Below are 19,852 nucleotides of genomic sequence, written 5' to 3' on the forward strand. Positions count from 1 at the left end.
ACAAATGCAATTGTACATTTTTCATTGTTTTTAGAAAACCATAAAGGAAAATAAAAACAAACTGCTGACTTTTTGGAGACTTTACTCTTCATAAGAATTCTTGGTATTTTTTATTAGTCTGCCCTCTACATGAATCATCTGATCATGAGATCCCTTAACAACAGCTGTTTGATGGACCTTCTAAATTTTTTTTTGTATATTATCCATTGTTTGCTTAATTCAATTCCAGTGGTAAATGTCAATGCATATACAGGACAAGTCACTTTGGCATAGTAAAATATCAAAAAGGTGTGAGAAATTTTATACAAATGAAAAACAATTCTAACAACAATTATTCTAACAATTATAACAAAAAGAATAGGCACATGCCAAGATAGACAAAAAGCTATTGTATCATAGGACAAGGTTGCTTAAGTTTCTACTTAAAGATAACATCAATAAAACTATATTTTAGGTTAAATGGCTTTAAATATTTCTTATGGTTGATAATGTAAAGTTCTAAGAGGGGCCTTTAAGGTTTTGTTAATGTCAAGACTCAGTGGGGACTTATCTTCATGTGGTTTATGATTATGCCATTTCTCAAAAACAGCTTTTGGTGGACCTTCTGAAATTTGTTTCATAAATTATCCATTGTTTGCTTAATTTCCAGTGGTAAATATCAAGGCATATACAGGACAAGTCACTTTGGCATAGTAAAATATCAAAAAGGTGTAAGAAATTTTATGCAAACGAAAAACACATCTAACAATAATTATTGTAACAATCATAAAAAAGAATAGGCACATGCCAAGATAGACAAAAAGCTATTGTATCATAGGACAAGGTTGCTTAAGTTTCTACTTTAAGATAACATCAATAAAACTATATTTTAGGTTAAATGGTTTTAAATATTTCTTATGGTTGATAATGTAAAGTTCTAAGAGGGGCCTTTAAGGTTTTGTTAATGTCAAGACTCAGTGGGGACTTATCTTCATGTGGTTTATGCATTCAGGCCAGCTTAATGAAAAGGTAGAGAGGGGCGTTTACCTTATGTGGTATATGAAAAGTTATGTTTAAAGTTTCTATCTTGCTTTAAACATAATAGGCAAAAAAGCCAAAAATTAAATAGGTTTGTTATTATATAAATTGATTTAAGCTGTATTTTAGGATATTTGATGATTTTATATAAACTATTTAACCACTTTGAGCTGGTTGCTAGGCAACAGAATATACAAGATAGACCCAAAATGCCACTATTTTCAGACGGTCTGTGGTAAAGAGTAACAACATGACAAATTAAATGAAATATTGGGAGTGGGGCCAAAAATAGCCATTATCACTCCTTGTCCTTTGGCCCAGTAGTTTCAGAGATGTTCATTTTTGTAAAAGTTATCAGAGGACAACAATAATGAATGCCAAATGTTGAGAAAAGCTCACTTGGTGCCTTTGGGCCATATGACCTAAAAACAACGATTCATACATTGAAATGCTTTCTCCTTGCACTTCTTCAAAAAAATTTCAAGAACTTCTCTGTTCTTTTACACGAGGGACACTGTCAGTTATACTAGTAATGAACTGACATGGTATTAGCTTAAATCTATCAGACATATTGGATGTAATTCACAAACTGCTACTAATGACACATTGCCATGCAGATACATCTCAACTGATGTAAACAATGCTTAAAGTTGTCATACAGATCACAACTACAAAATATCTATCATTATCAATATGTGACAATATATATTTACATGCATCGGAAAAATCTCAACTGATGTTAACTATGTTCAATGTTGTCACACAGATCACTACCACAAAATATCTACCATTATCAATACGTGACATTATATGATATTTACATGCACATATGTGTAGGTTTATTATAGAGATAACTATATCAATAAAGACTGTCTATCAATACATAATAGGCATATTTTGATCCCTGATATCATATAATAATTTGATCACACCCTGCCCTGACAAGTTCTGTGACTCTAGCCAACTCATAGCTTTGCTCACAATAAACTTCAATTCATCAGCATGTTTCTCAAGGAATTTCTGCAGGAAAACTATAACATAGGCTGTGCACCAAACATCCAACTAAAACAGTAAAAGACATAAAATTATAGACAGCCTTTCCACCTGTGGGACAGCAATTCCTTGTACAAAAATTCATAATTGATAAGGATAAAAAATATAATAATAAATGGGGACTGTATCCATGGGACATATATGATGCCCCCCTTGCATATCATATAAAGTTATAAATGGACAAAACTGAAGAACATTAATCAAAGCACTTGCAAGCACCAAAGGGTAAAGATTGTTTTATTTTTTTCAGTGAACATTGCGTTGTATAAAGCATTGGTTGTAGTTGATTCAACTACAATTATGTACAAAGGAAGCTAACTCCAATTTAATAAAATGACTTTTAACAATTAAATCAATGATATTTTTAGAACAGATATAAGATTCCTATTTTTCCATTTGTAAAGGATTATAACTCTAGAATAGTTAAAGTGACACCACCAAAATTCTATCTGGATCTGTACTTTTTGATTATAAGCATTGTGTATGAGTTTAATAACATTTGGTTGAGGCAAACTAAAGTTAGAGAATGGCATGCACTGTTGGTAAAGGGTAAAACTTAATGCCTCCATCCGCTACTGCTGGGGGGTATAAAAATAAATGGGACACAGTTGATGTCCCCTCTTGCATATAAAGTTATAATGAGGCAGAACTCCAGAACAGTAAAAGTTATGCCATCAAAAATAAAACTTGATCTGAGTTTTATGGTAATAAGCATTGCGTTTAAGTTTCATAACATTTGGTTGAGACAAATCAAAGTTAGAGAACGAAAACTAACTTTGGCAAGCACTGACTTACAGTCGACAGACAGACCAGGTTAAAACTTGCTACCCCCTCAACTATAGCGGGGGAATAAATAGAGAAAGATTTTCACATTTGAACAACATCTTTATTAATTCTTACAATTAATAAGTTTTAACATCTTATAGAAGGGATAATAAAATATAAATACCTTGTAACTTTTGAAACTATCAAATTTCTTTAAATTTTCTTCATTTGTTCCCAAGAACTTCACTAAATCTTCTGAATACTTCCATGGTCCATCAAACTGCTGCAGATCCACTAAATTCATCATAATATCACCTAAAGTAGAAAAACAAGAAGTTGAATTAAAGTTGTCTTCACTTGGTTCTCTACAAAAGAGGCATATACTGTAAACTAACTTATTTTTGTGGATACTTTGTTTTGCTTTTAGTCCATTAAAGCCCACTGCAAGACAAATTAATTTCATGATTTTTGATATAGTTAAATAAGAGAGGATCCTACTTTATAAAAATTTTTCAAAGAGATGAAAAGCATATATGAGTTGAAGAAAATACTATAGTTCATGATTTGAATTTTTTGGGGGGAAAAAATAAGGCCTGGTGGGTGCGGGAAGGATTGAAAATTTACCAATTAATTTTAATTGTCCTAACCTTTGGATTTTTGTATAAAAAAACATCTATAGTTCCACATAATGTGTAGTATAACATGTATTAAAATAGAAAAAATTTGTAAGGGTTCCACGGAACCCAGTGTCTCACCTACTCTTTCTGTTAACCGCAAGCTCAACAAAAATGAGGAAATAAATCAATAAAATATTCCTGTTGATACTATCTTTTGATTGGTAGAACCTTCTGTTCAAGTTTTGTAAAAATCCAGGATAGTTTATGTAATAAATGTTTAAAAAATTTAACTGCACACTGAATGTAATGTTAACTAGAAGAAAACAAAATTTCCTTCTAGATACTAGCTTTTGATCATAAACAAGCTTCTGTCCAAGTTTGGTACAAATCCAAAATAGTATAAGAAAGTTATTAAAATTTAAAAAAGTTTAACCACAGAGTGAATGTATTGTTTCCTGGCAGAAAATCTAAGTCCATTTACAGTGACTTGACTGTTAGTGTTGCTCTCCACCAATTGCAACTCATTCAAAATTTTCACCAAGTTGCAATTTGTTTTATTAAACCAAATTGTTCAACTGGTCAGAATATTGAACAAATTGTTCAGTCAAAATGTGAAAGTGCAAGGTGATAAAATAAAATATACTTACAATCCTATAAGACTTTAACTCCACTTTAATGATGTTGTGACAAAATTATATATATGGAAGTGTTTAACGACCTTGACTGGCTATACAGCCCTCGCACGGTCGGCTCGGTGCCCAAAGGCGATTGGTGAGCGTTTGAATATTTTGTGCCGTGGGTCAGGAACAGGTAGCAAAGGACGCCGAATGGAGGCCGCCATCTTGGTTTTGTTGAGTTGATTTTGTTTGTTTACTATTTTGGTGTTATTTCTTCACTAACGGCTGCTTTCAGGGCCAGTTTGGTCAGCTTGGCAGCCCGCTAGCCTCAATGATGGAGTACTGGTAGATGAATCGTGGTCGTAGTTCTAAAGATGACAGGAAGCGTTATCAGGACCAAAGCCGTGAGGCAGTGAAATGAAGGTCGTATCACCCAACAGCCTAGGATACAGTTTGTATAGTTATATTATAGTCATTTCCATGCTGAAGAGGAACTGTTTATTTTGAATTGCTATAAAATTGTCCAAACTAAGCTTTCATATAGTTTTTCTTTCTAAAAGTATTCTATATTTATAAGAATCAGATATCATTTTAAATAAAACATCATATATTCAGTAAAATATGTGTGAAATAACAATATGCTATTGATAAGTTTTCAAGGGAGATAACCTAAAATATTATTCTTTTGAATAAAGACTTTTTGAAAGAAAAGTTATTATCTCCCCCATGGAAACTTCCTACAAATATATATTGCAATTTTACACATATTTTACTGAATATGAAATGTTTTAATTCACATAATGTCTGATTCTTATAAATATAGAATACTTTTAGAAAGAAAAACTATATGAAAGCTTAGTTTGGACAATTTAATAGCAATTCAAAATAAACAGTTCCCCTTCAGCATGGAAATGAATATAATATAACTATACAAACTGATAAACTAATTTTGTCACAACATCATTAAAGTGGAGTTAAAGTCTTATAGGATTTTAAGTATGTTTTATTTTATCACCTTGCACTTTCATGACTTGGCTGTGGTTTTCTACAGCAGTTGGTTCAAATTTCTGACCAGTTGAACAATTTGGTTTAAGAAAACAAATTGCAACTTGGTCAAAATTTTGAATGAGTTGCAATTGGTGGAGAGCAACACTAACAGTCAAGTCACTGTAAAAGTAAAATACAAAAAAATGGATTTATTTTTTACAAAATTTACTTCTAGATACTATCTTATGATCATAAACAATCTTCTGTCCAAGTTTGGTACCAACCCAGGATAGTTTAAGAAAGTTATTAAAATTTTAAAAACTTTAACCACAGAGTGAATGTAATATTTCCCAGCAGAAAAACTAAGTCCATTTATAAGTAAAATACGGAAAAAATGGAATTTTATTTTTACAAAATTTACTTCTGGATCTTTTGATCATTAACAAGCTTCTGTTCAAGATTGGTAGAAATCCAGGATCGTTTGAGAAAGTTTTTCAAATTTTAAAAACTTTAACCACTGAGTGAATATTTGTGGACGCCGCTGCCGCTGCCGACAACGGAATGTAGGATCGCCTAGTCTCACTTTTTCGACTAAAGTCGAAGAATCAACAAAAAGTTTTAGACCACAGGAAACTTCTGCCAATCTGCAATTTCATGTCAACAGAGTTCAATAATGAAGAAAATACTGAAAAGAAATCTTTCCATACATAAAATGCTTAATAGATCTGAGAAACAAGATAAACCACTTAATTTAACATAGACCAGTGAACCATAATAATAAGGTCAAGATCAGATGATACCTGCGAGACAGACACAAACACCAAATATAGAAGACCTATTGCTTAAGTATATGAGAAACAGACTAAACCACAAAACTTAACATCAACCAAATAAACCATGCAAATAAGTTTAAAGGTAAGAAAAAGGCTGCCAGACATGTACAGTATTCAACAATTCCATACACCAAATATAGTTGACCAACTGCTTATAGTATCTAAGAAAGGGAACTAATTTCTTAAACATTAATCTTGATCACAGTTCCAAGAAAAGAAGTTGAGGTCAAGTGAACGCTGCCTAATGGACACGAAAATTACCAAAGGACAACAAATATACGACAAATGGGCACTTAGTAAGTCATCTGCATACCAGGTATGAACTCCCTTGTCTTTTTCCTTCTGAAATATAAAGCTTTATACAAATAATATATACAGTCAGTTTAGCATCCCTATTTCTACGGACACCAAGTGATGACAAAAGCTCGAATGGACTTTAAGGCCAGGTGAGCTAAAATGTCATACCATATTTTTCTGATCCCATCTCTATCCATTGTTCTGGACTACATCCCCCTCCTCGAAGTCTCAGTACTATGTGAAGTGTAGCACCAGTTGTAATACCTACAAAACATACATTCAATATTAATTCAAACAAATTCCTGTCTTTGTCAATCCTATTTTTCAAGATGAAATATCCTACATATCTCAATTTAACCATTTACAAGATGAATCTTATTCATGAAGTTCATAAAGTTCTTGGCAAGATCAATTTTAGGGCATTTGGTGCATGAATACTGGTAACAAATTCCAACTCTATAAAGCGCTTTTATACCAAAATTGTTCCAGCCATAATTTTCATTTTCTTTAAAATTTGAAAGCTTGAAAAATCTGGTAATGAGGAAAACTTATTTTGCTGAAAGATATTCATTGAATGTGCCATTTGCTGCATGCACACACTTACTTACCATATTCATTGAAAGCGCCATTTGCTGCACACACTAACTTACCATATTCATTGAAAGTGCCATTTGCTGCACACACTACTTTACCATATTCATTAAAAGTGCCATTTGCTGCACACACTAACTTACCATATTCATTGAAAGTGCCATTTGCTGCACACACTAATTTACCATATTCATTGAAAGTGCTATTTGCTGCACACACTACTTTACCATATTCATTGAAAGTGCCATTTGCTGCACACACTACTTTACCATATTCATTGAAAGTGCCATTTGCTGCACTTACTTACTTACCATATTCATTGAAAGTGTCATTTGCTGCACACACTATTAAACTTACCATATTCATTGAAAATGTCATTTGCTGCATGCACATACTAACTTACCATATTCATTGAAAGTGCCATTTGCTGCACACACTAACTTACCATATTCATTGAAAGTGCCATTTGCTGCACACACTAACTTACCATATTCATTGAAAGTGCCATTTGGTGCACACACTAACTTACCATATTCATTGAAAGTGCCATTTGCTGCATGCACACACTAACTTACCATATTCATTGAAAGTGCCATTTGCTGCATGCACACACTAACTTACCATAATCATCTAAAGTGCAATCATCTGACAATTCTAGTCCCCCGTGTATAAGTCTTTGTTGATCAGGTGGAATACCTTCTATGTCCTGAATGGCATTCTTTAAATCAAAAATAGTACTACTACTGTCAATGTGTACAGTGATTGTCTTTCCTGTTAAGGTCTTGATGTATATTTCTTGAGGAACTATAAGAAAAAAACATGTACAATAAAATGGTATAACGCCTACATGTTACTGGAACTTGTGTGATTTTACGTAATGGCGGACAAATTTGCACACAAGTGTAAATGCGTCTGTTGTAACTCTTTGACACATCACTTGCAGTTCATAAAAAACAAAATTCCATGACAGTGTCTATAAAGGTTACCCGGTAAACTCAATAAAATTGATGTGTCGTGTCATAGAGTTACAATAGACGCATTTACACTTGTGTGCAAATTTTTGACATCACAATTTAAAAAAATTGACAATGAAAAAGTGATTGTTGCTTGACTTCAGAAGGTTATTTGGAGTAGATCTGAGGTCATTCGGAGAAAAAATTCAGCTAAATACCAAATGTGCAAATACGTTTATAGAGACATGCATCATGTAAGTGACAATTGAAAAAAAACAGCTGTTTTGGACACAATTTGTAGCTTCTTTTTTTTTTAAATGGATTCAGCGGATAAAAACGTGTAGATGGATACATATTAAGTCAAAGGTTTACAAAAATAGTACTAGAATTCACAAGTGCCAATTTTATAGAATGCAAACATCATTGCATTGGTGAGTGGGGTCATAAATTCACTGATTTTAATTGCCAGTGTAAATTGATAAACAAATTTTAGTTCTTTGTATGTATTGTGTGTTTTTGAATGATAATCAAACCATTAAAATGTGTATTTCAAACTACTAAATATTACTTTCTAAATACTGATGACTAAATGCTCTGTGGGTATACAAATCTAATGGATAACTAGAATTTAAAATAGATATATATCTTAAACAAAGCTTTTGACATCAAAATCTAAATTGATTTCTAAATCAAAGAGCAGATTGATCTGAGGGATATGATTGCCAAATGTACGTTGATAGTGGGTCTTCCAATGGATAGAAACAAATGCCTGTGAGCTGGATAATATTATTTTCAAAACTAATTCAACTGCACATGTAAAATAGTTACAAAATAGCCAATCCTGGATAAAAGTGTATGAACAATGTAATTAGGCCTATTGTGTTTTATTTTTTTACTATCAATTCCAAGTTTACTTTCCACAGCAGTCACTGAGACTCAGAGTGAGAGAAGGTATTTCACTTCGTATCTTATCACCTATTTTCCTACGTTAATTCTAGGAGGAACCCCATTCCTAACTCTTTAAATATTTAATTTCCTTTGGGTCAGTGATCATGACTCCTTTCCGTACACATTTATCGGTTTAAAATGGGAATCGTTTTTAATATAATACACTTTATTGACAGAACGAGCTAATACTCGACATATTGTTTTGATTCAGAATTCACGGAAGTTACTTCCGGAAGGGAGACAACTCGAAACGATATTATGGAAGACTCCCTTTCGCCTGAAGGGGGTGTTCTACGATGTGGACTATATTCATTTTAATTTAAATGATGCATACATAATTTAAAATTATGCAACAACAATAACCTTCAATAGCAGACATACATAGTCCGAAGTGTTGAAAATCCCCCCTTTTTTATGAATAAAGCCCCATAAATCCAAAACTTAAAATCTGAAATTAAAAAAAAAAAGAAAAAAAGGGAGCTTACGTCAATAGATATAAACAATTCACTTAAGTTTCATGGCAATTGGTGAAAGTGTTTTTGAGTTATTGTCCGAAGTGTGGACTACAGACGGACGGACGGACAACGGTATACCATAATACGTCCCGTCTAAAAGACGGGCATATAAAAATTAATTAATTGAGTGGGGAATCAAAAGCAACCATTCAATCGAAAACCCCTTGAAGTCAAGAAAACTATACGCATGCGCATAATTTCCAAAACAAACCCTGGAGCAAGAATGTATATTAAATGTTTATTAAACGACCTAGACGTTTCTCTATTTCTTTTATATGGAAGTAAAATCTCAAATATCAGTTTCATAACGGTAAAATATAAGAAAAACTCCACTTCAGTTCTTATATGACAGAAATAGATTTATCGGAATTCAGAGAACTCTCGCATTTTATCAAAACTGGGAATTCACTCTAAACGTGTTTCTAAATTTATAAAAACACTAAATATAAATACTGCTTAATTCTGATTTTCCGTGTTGTTAAAAACACACATATAAGTCAAGGGAATTATCAAACATGAAGATTATGAAAAGAACATATATAGGAAAGTTGTTAAAGTTCAATCCCTTTGTTTGTTTTTACCTTTTAAAGCAAGACAATCATAAGAATCTGATCTGTTCCTTAATGTTTAGAATAAAACGATTGACGTGAGGGCAATGCTCTGAGCCACCGGTATAAGTCTACAGATTGCTTGAAAGCAATCGTATCCCAAAAACCCTGGTATTTTGTTTTTTCAACCAACAACAACAAAACCAGATGCTCCGCAGGGCGCAGCTTTATACGACTGCAGAGGTCGAAACCCTGAGGACAAAACATTCAAGCTTGATACAGCTCTGAATTTGGATTTTGATCAAATTTTTGACATTATATGGGTTTCTCACACAAAACAAATGTCAAGATCTTACAAATCTATTGCACAATCTTGTGCAATTAAAGATTTCTTCTTCAACTTTTCAAAATTTGAAATTTGAGAAATTTAGATTTTTTTTTATTGAAAACTACTACCACCCTCCTTTTTTTTGTAATTTGTCCAAAACCTGACATTTCTTTATACATAATTTACAAGTAGTGTAAGGGAGGTGAATCTGAACATGCCCAACATTGTATGTTAAATGTTTTTGAATTACCTCCATTACACTGCTTTTAAATTGTCTTAATTGTCCATTGACCAGAAAAACCTAATTTCCCCCCTAATTCCAAAACATTTTGAGCCATAACCCCCCTAGGTCAATACGAACTATCCCTTCATGGAATACACTCATGGTATAATTTCAGAGAGATTCATACACTTAAACACAAGTTATTGTTTGAAAACTACAAAAATGCTTATTTTGGGCCCCCTTTTTGGCCCCAAATTCCTTAATGATTGGAACCATAACCCCCAAAATCAATACTAACAATCCCTACATGGTATGGCAATTTGTGGTATAATTTCAGAGAGATTCATACACTTAATCTCAAATTATTGTTTGAAAACTACAAAAATGCTAATTTTGGGCCCCTTTTTGGCCCCTAATTCCAAAGCTATTGGGACCATAACCCCTAAAATCAATCCCAACCTTTCTTTAATGGTATTGAACCTTCTGGTAAAAATTTATAAAGATCCATTCACTGAAACTAAAGTTATTATCTGGAAACTAAATGCGTCTTCAGACAACGACGACAACATGATAGCATTATAGGATGCAAAATTTTTTTTTCGGTCGTATAAAAACAGCTGTGCCATGAGCGCATGATACACCCTTCGTCTTGTGTGAGAAGTTTTATGCAATAATCATAAAAAGTTTCTGAGATACCGTGCAACATGTGAGTTTTTTTTTTTTTTACAAAAAACTCAATAACTCTAAAATGAAATTTTGAATAATCACCAAAAAACATATAGATCTTTAGATTAATATAACTAAGAAGTGTGTAAAGTTTGAAGCAATAGTCATTTATGGTTTTTAAGATACGATGCAACATGTGAAAACCCCCTCTTTTTTTTACAAAAAACTCAATAACTCCAAAATAAAATTTTCAATCATCACCAAAAAGTATACAGATCTTTAGATTAATATAACTAAGGAAGTGTGTAAAGTTTTAAGCAATAAACATAAATCGTTTTTGAGATTATGGCGTGACATGTGAAAACCCACCCCCTTTTATACAAAAAACTCAATAACTTTAAAATAAAATTTTGAATCATCACCAAAAAGTATACAGATCTTCGGATTAATATAATTAAGAAGTGTGTGAAGTTTAAAGCAATAATCAGAAATTGTATTTGAGATACAGCGCCACATGTGAAAAATACACACACCCCTGTTTTAGTTATAAAGTCCCGTAACTCAAACACTTAAATCCTATTTTCACCAAAAAGTATAATCAAAGCACTGTAAGCGCTGTAGGCAGTTAACCAAAAACCAAGGCAAACATAATTATGAAAACTGTGGCAATGTTGCTTCAATTCTTTTTAAAGATTTTTAAAAAAAGAACAAACATTAAACATTCATAATTATATCATGTATATTGTACATTTATGTTCATTTAATGAATTTACCATTAAGGCAAAAAATTCATATTTATCAAGGTATTCAAAAGCAACACATATATCAAGTATATTTTTTTCATGGTCATGAGTCTGCAGTGGTACAAGTTCGCAATGATTGCAGTTGTTCTAGTTGATAGTTAATGTTGGTATTAGTTGACTGTTAGTAGTTCAAGTTAACTATAGTACAAGTTTGTTTAAGTATGAATGAACTTGCTTCCTTTGAAAGAAAACCGAGATTGTTTTCTACAGTGCAAAAGTTATGAGACCCAAATCAGACAAATGTTTACTACTACAGGGATCAAAGGTGGGGTCTAACTGAACTGCCCATAGTAAATGTAAATGACCTCCACCTTCACCCTAAATCCATGATGTGTAAGTTTTGGAATAAAATGGCAGGTAATTATAAAACAGTTGGTCAAACATTCTTGGGCTTGAAAGATATGCTTTCTTAAAAATGAGCCATTTCAAAATGAAAATTTTTATAGGACCAGATATAATTCCAAATATAATTAAGGTAAATTCTTTAAACCTACTCATTATTTTCCATCAATAAAATTTTATAATAAACAAGAAATAATTGTAATATAATGCTGTTACGTAGTCTCCCAAACAAAGCTCCCATAATTATTCATTCCAATGGTAGCCTGACATTCCGCAAAGTCTAGTACACATTGGTTAAGTCTAGCAACATAGGCGGATCCGGGGGGGGGCCTGGCCCCACCTTTTGTGGGAAAAATTTGGTTGCTTATATAGGGAATCACTGAAATGTGACTGGAGCGGCCCCCCCTTACAAGAAGTTCTGGATCCGCCACTGAGCAAAGTGATATGTATATGTGATGCCTATGAGATTGACCTTGAATGTCATTCAATCTTTTAGAAATGACAAACAGGAATGAATATGGTTTATGGGTTGGTATCTCAATCTTTTACAAGTTCTCAAAACACACACAAGAGGGGTGGGGTGACCCTTGGGACTACCCCTATATTTCATTTGATTTTTATCATTGTTCCATACATGAATATATATGGTTTAGGGGTGGGGATCTCAACCGTTATCAAGTTTTTAAACAGGAGGGGATGGGGTGACCCCAGTGGCTTCCCCTATATTTCATTTGATTTGTTATATTGTCAAATACAAGAATATATATGGCTGAGGGTGGGGATCTCATCTGTTTCTAATTTATCAAACAGGAGGGGTTAGGTTGACCGTAAGGACTTTCCCTATATTTCATTTGATTAGTTCTTTTGTCCCATACATGAATATATATGGTTTAATTAAAAGGTGGTAATCTCGACTGTTTACAAGTTCACAAACAGGAGGGGTGGGGTGACCGCAGCGACTCCCCTATATTTCATTTGATTTAGAGGTGGGGATCTCAACTGTTTCCAAATTCTCAAACAGGAGAGTTGGGGTGACCACAGGGACTCCCCCATATCTAATTTGATTTGTTATAGTCCCATACATGAGTATATATATATATAATTGGTTAAAGGGTGAGGATCTAGACTGATTCCAAGTTCTCAAACAGAAGGGTGTACAGTGACCCTTGGGACTCCCTTTATAATTCATTTGATTTGTTATATTGTTTCATACATGAATATATATGGTCTATGATTGGGGGTCTCGACCGTTTTCAAATTCTCAAACAGGAAGGGGTAGAGTAGCCCCACGAACTCTGAGTCTCCACCTATATTTCATATGAGAGGGGGTAGTAGGGGTCCTGATCCCGATATCTCTGGCTTAAAAACACCAGACCCCGAAATCCCAGGCTTAAAAACAGGAAATCCTGAGGTCCCGAAATTCGAAAAAAGAATTCCAATTCCAAAATCCTGAGCTTAAAAACACCTGATCCCGGAGTCCCAATAAAGGTCCTATCCCCCCTCTCATATGATTTGTTATGTATTGTCCCATACAAGAATGTATATGGTTTAGGGGTGGGGTGACTGCGGGGACTTCCCCTATATTACATTTGATTTATTATATTGTCCCATACATAAATGAATATATATGGTTTAGGGGTGGGGATCTTGACCTTTTCAAAGTTCACAAACAGGAGGGGTGGGGTGACCCAAGGGACTCCCCCAGTATTTCATTTGATTATTCATATTGTCTCATACATGTATATATATGGTTTAGGGGTGGGGATCTGGACTGTTTCCAAGCTCTAAAACAGGAAGGTGTGGTCACCCTAGGGACTTCCCCCATATTTCATTTGTTTAGTTATATAGTCCTATACATGAATGTAAATGTTTGAGGGTGGGGATCTCATCCGTTTCAAAGTTATCAAACAGGAGGGGGTAGAGTGACCCAAAGGACTCCACCTATATATCATATGATTTGCTTACATTCAGGTATCATATAATCTAGTTGCACTATTTGTGAAAATAAAGTAAGAAACTTCCAGCTATTTTAAATGACCCTTCAAAATTGAGAAAAAAAAATACCCATTGAAATTGCAGGAATATGTTTAGACTTTAAAAGCATCTCACATGCATTATCAACATTTATCACTGATAAAGAAAATTTATACTGTCACCAGGAACATATCGATTGTTAGATAGGGCACATTACGTTTGTGGCATTCAGGGATTCAAATGTTTTACGTTTGCGTGCAGCTTTTGATTACATTTGCGCGCATTTATTTTACAGGTAAACTCAGGTCAAAAAAGGAATATGATAAGATATAAATAATATCAAAATATAAATGACTATAATTTTCATATTAGATATGACTTTAAATCATTAAGTTTGAAAATATTTTTTAATTATATATTGTTTATATTGAACTCTAAGACAAAATATAAAGTGTTCCTAATAAATTTTGTCATAACTTAGAGCAAACATGTAACTTCATTACGAATTTGTCAGGGTGAACAAGTCCCCTGAGTAGTGATCTCTTTTAAATACGAAAATAATTTAAGTTAGTTTGAAAAGTTTGGTCAAGGCACGAACAGTTGACGTTTTTTTTATTTTTTTTTATAACAAATCGGGAAGAAAATCATTAGTATATGATGAATATAAGGCTTAAATTAAAATATTGTTTGTTTGCAGTTTACCGACCGACCCTTGAAAATCCTCCCGACTGTGAAAATTTTATTGCTTTAAATTTGAAGAAATTTTTTTTAATACTTCTATTGACGCGATCCGGAATTTTGGGTCCTTTCCGGAAATGATTTAAAGTCTGGGTCAATTACGCATTTCAAGTTCGGTTTTTCTTAGCTTCCCGTCAAGCGTTCATGTGACCAAAATGATAAAGCACATGGAAATTGTTTACAGGTATCCATGAAGTAACGGAGGAGTACGTCTCGTGTCAATTTTAAGAGAAATAACAAACAAAAAAGTTTATTAGTAAACTGTTTATACAGATTCAGGCACATGTAATGATGTGTGATGATATCATTGACGATGATCATATGCAACTATTCTCAGATCCGGACATCCCGGCATTTAAATTTTTCAAGGGTGATGCAGATAGGATTCCTCTAGATTTTTCATCTATTTGAAGGTGATAACTGATTATTTATATTGCTGATTATTTTTTAACCAGAGGATATAGTATGATAAAAATCAAAATGGAGATATTTTATACTGTCTTTAACAATATTAAGTGGGTAAAATTACTAGATTTAACTGGTGTCAATATAAATCAATTAAATTAATTTGCATTGAAGTCTATGGAAAATCTAGAGGATTCTTATCCGCATCACCTCTCAACATTGATTACATAACACAAATTCTAATCATTGATTAGTCAGTTACATGTTGTGATGTCACTGCAGATCTGAGAATTCCAGTCATAATTACGTTCGATAACTCTGCATGTTACTGGTTTAATTATGATTGTCTAAAATTTACTGGTTACCAGTTACCCGATGACTGATTTAAAGGAAAAGTGAACAATATATTTATTTCACCTCGGTTAATTAATATCCATTCGAGGTCTTCTTTTATAAATATAAAATAATATCGTAATGAATTTTATTGAGAATCGGACAACACTAATCTATATTGGTATTATTATTCTTTATTATATAGGTATTTTGTCAAAACTTACATCGTGATTAGGTGCCATGTTTGTTTTCTTTGATCACGTTGATGTTATATGACTTAATAAGTATCTCCTGAATCTAGCTATGCCCTTGGCTATCATTATAGTGACGACTAAAACATGTCATATTTAATTGCAATGTAAACAGGGAAATTAAATTGAATTATGTGCATGTACAAAACAAGTGTCGAACATCGTCCACAATTGAAAATTATTTGGTCGCCATTTTTTTTCAAAATTTTATAAAACAAACAGCATGTAACAGCTTTACCAAAAGGACCCAATGGTTGATTCTATGCTGCTTTAAGGAAAGACAATAACTGAAAACGCGAGCATCCAACGGTTATTTGATTTTCAATGTTACAATCTTACAAAATATATTTTTACCAAGTCGTCCCATGCTGTCAATGTGGTCGCCATCTTGAAAAATAATACGAGATTTTCTGAAAATGACTGATTTTCAAATCAATTAGGAAGGGACATAATAAAAAATTAAACTATTGCATCTACGATATTTTAAATATTTATGAATATAGTAACAAGCACATATTCCCACAATTATTCCATCTGTTTTGTTTAAATCGCAATTTTAGGTATAACACGACAGAATATCCAATATTTATCGGAGTTGATCGGAGTTGGATGATTAACACTACGAACTTATCGAAGTAACAAGACAAATTTTCAAAAGCATTTGGAAGGGAGAAGACCAAAACTTAAACTGTTTCAAAAGGCATAAATGTATTTCTAAATATAGAGTTATAACTATATATTCCCACACTTTTTGTATCATAAACTTAAAGTACTTTATTTTATCGATTCTTGAAAGCCCCTGTGCATTTCTATACATTTTACTTGGGCTTAATATGGGTGATGTGTGACGTCGTCAAAGTCACGTGATGACTGCTATAGTTGGATATGGCAGCGGATATTCATAACTGACACGATAACCATTCTGTCTCAAACAAATTGGGTACAGAATCTGTGGAGCCTGACTTTATGGAACCAATTTCAGTGGTTAAATAATTTGACAGCAGCTTGAAGTATGGCATATTTTCTACAAATCGTTGTGAAGACGACAAAGATGAAACCACTCCTCCGTGGCTTAAATCTTCATGGATATCTGTAAACACGCCTGTACCGAGGAAGGGCTCATTTGAAATGTTAATGGATATAGATCATGCCAAATCAATAAGAAACAACCCTAACTACACAAAGATGTAGAGAAAATGAATGGTTAGCTTGAAAAATAAATATACTCTCTCTATATTAAATCTATCTTCGATTGCAATGAGTATGCTCCTTTAGGATAAGGGGGGCTGCCCCACTCATTGCAATTATTCTCTTTCTTACAATATTAAATATACCCAAACTGTGTGGCCTGTGTGAATTCAATTAAAACATGTCCTTAGGAGCTATTCTGCCAATTTTTTTTATGCATTAAAAACATTTCAGTACAGACCATTTACTTTTAATGGGGTGCTATGGATTTCACCCCAAACTTTAGATTTCTTTGGTTTTCATTAAAGCCTGGCAAAAATATAACCTTATCACATATAATTAAATATTGTTAGAAATATGAAAACAGTCGGATGTCTTAATACTTTTTTTTCAAGTTGCCTTTTTTTCAATTGAGGAAGATTCAATGGTAATTTTTTTTTATTAAAAATACACTCTTTAATACATTGTCTTATAAATCTTTAATATCTACATTTTTCTGATGAAAATACTCTACTCATGAAAACATTCTAGTCAAGAAGCATACATGTCTGAATATATTTCTTTAAAACAGTTCTAGTCATAATGACATTCCTTGTTTCACTTTATAAGTGTTCCAGTATTTAATAATTATACCATATTTAATGTCATAAGTTGGATAATGACACTATGTTAAAGTTTCAGTTTTGGTTAAACAGTTTTTTATCTGAAAATGCCTGTTCATTTGATGTTGGTTTTCAGCATGTCCAGTGTTTGTTGTTTTAAAATGTTTTTTTTTCTTCACAAGAAACTTGGTTTAGTGTAACTGCTTGTTTAAACTGTATTTTGGCTGATAAAATATAATATTTTTCCTACCTACCGACCCTTCAGTCTGAAGGTACAGTCGGAAAACTGCAAACAAACATATTTTTAAGGTTGGCCTAAAACTTTTCGTATTAATAGAATATAATGCAACCGACGTATCCTGCTTGAATCCCACTTCCACCTCCTTGTGGGTGAGTAGGTGACTTAGACTAACGGAAAGGTACTTTTACTTAAAAATAATTGATCAAATTTATAAATAAATATGTATTATAACCTGAGCTTACCTGTCAAATAAATGTGCGCAAACATAATTTTTTTGCGCGCAAATGTAATGGTAATGCGCGCAAACGTAATGCACCGGTTAGATATACTGTTCCCAGCTGTCACATTCTATTGGATTTTGACATTAAAATTTGTCAAAAAGTAATTTTGAGTTTCTGTACAAAATTTTTTCTGCTTTTTCTTTCTTTAACATATATCTTTTGGTTTTCAATTCTAGTGTTAATATTTATTTACCATGCATAGATGTATTTTGTCACCTGTATGGAATTTTTTTAGTTGATTGCCAAATCCAGAATTACTCTTATCCGCTTCCGGAATCGGATCCGATATTGTAATTGGCATCCATTTTGTTTTCAATGTTGTTTTTGTCAGTCAGATACGATTTTACTCGAATTTACACATCATTTGTCGGCGATTTTCTGTATAAAGCTAGCGGTTGAACAAAATGAACATCGCTGTCATGAATAATAATGATGAAAATAAGTTTTGAGATCGTTTATTTGGAGACTTTGGAGAGGTCTGCAAAGTTATTTATTATTTTCTTTCAAGTGGCATGTCGGGCGTAGCTAGTAACCAAGTTGAAAGTCCGACTGCAAAAGTGGAAGGTCGCGGACCTCGGATCACCGCTAATTTGAACCCCTGTCTACATATTGAAAAGATACGCATATTTCGTCTTCTAATTTAAAATTGCCCCCAACAGTATGAATTTTAATAGACTACTGACGTAGTTGACGTAAAGTATTGATGACAAACAATATTCCTACGACTATTGCCATTTGGGAAATCTAAACTACCTGTATTTAGAAATTTTCGGCGATTAAATATTTCATACATTTGTTCTTTGACATCTTAGCCAAAAGCTCAGGGGATAATAAACTACATAAGGATTCCTAATGTGTTCTACTTCCTACGTGCAACTTCAAAACTTTTGGATAAATCGACGATCATTTAAGGTTTTTCTGGTCATATTTTTTGTAATCCAAAATTAAAAGTATGAAAAAACTGTTTAATTAGTTATAAATAACATACTATTCAGCTAGATAATAACAATGGCATGTATTTCAGAATTTATTGGGTAGAACACAAATCTAGGGTGCTCGCATAAGGTAGCTGAACTGCCTAAAAATCATGGTTACCCTTCTATCGATAAGTGTCAAGCCAAAAAATGACTTACATGTCCCGGTCTTTCCACCAACAATACGGTAAGGTCCACGTTTAATGGTCGCACATTTTCTTTAAATTTTGAAACTGATATCACTTGAAAAACAAACAGTATTATTTATTTACTCACATGAAACAAACCAGGATGCGGTATTCAGTACATAGGTGAAACTGGAAGATATTTATCTAAACGCATGCAAGAACACCTGTATCGTTTTAAAAGACCCAATAAATTCAAAAGTATCATTTATCAACATCTTAAGAAGCACAATCATCCTATTAAATATTTAACAGTTCAACCTTTAGAAGTAGTAAATAAGCAGCCTGGTGAATCTCATTCAAAGTTTGTACGATCACGGAAAATAATTGAATTTAATAGGATTAAAATATTACAGACAGTCTACCCTCTCAGTCTTAATGATAATATCATGGGAATTGGTAATATATCAAGAACCGATTCTGTTAACATTTTGGATATAGTTTCTAAAACTGTTCGTAAAAATCGTTCTCATGGACGTAAGAAAAAAATCGCAATCAATTTAAAATTTCGGACCAACCCTACAAATATTTCGGACCTAATTTCTATTTCAAAAAACAACGACAGACATTATCTGTT

At 32.9% G+C, this 19,852-nt stretch overlaps 1 protein-coding gene across 4 annotated transcripts in view; it reads right to left on the bottom strand.

Moving 5' to 3' along the window:
* Positions 1-285: 285 nt before the first annotated feature.
* The window catches only part of LOC143067868 (von Willebrand factor A domain-containing protein 5A-like), a 64,829-nt gene continuing 45,262 nt past the window's right edge, over positions 286-19,852 (bottom strand). For all 4 annotated transcript variants that reach the window (XM_076241454.1, XM_076241457.1, XM_076241455.1 and 1 more), the window contains 4 exons: positions 7,399-7,581; positions 6,355-6,450; positions 3,020-3,150; positions 286-2,079 (listed from right to left, as the gene is read on the bottom strand). In XM_076241454.1, the coding sequence (XP_076097569.1) occupies positions 1,894-2,079; positions 3,020-3,150; positions 6,355-6,450; positions 7,399-7,581 (596 nt within the window). In that variant the 3' untranslated portion in view covers positions 286-1,893. The remainder of the gene's footprint in view (positions 2,080-3,019; positions 3,151-6,354; positions 6,451-7,398; positions 7,582-19,852) is intronic.

This window comes from Mytilus galloprovincialis, chromosome 3, assembly GCF_965363235.1.
Source record: "Mytilus galloprovincialis chromosome 3, xbMytGall1.hap1.1, whole genome shotgun sequence".
Classification (NCBI taxonomy): domain Eukaryota; kingdom Metazoa; phylum Mollusca; class Bivalvia; order Mytilida; family Mytilidae; genus Mytilus; species Mytilus galloprovincialis.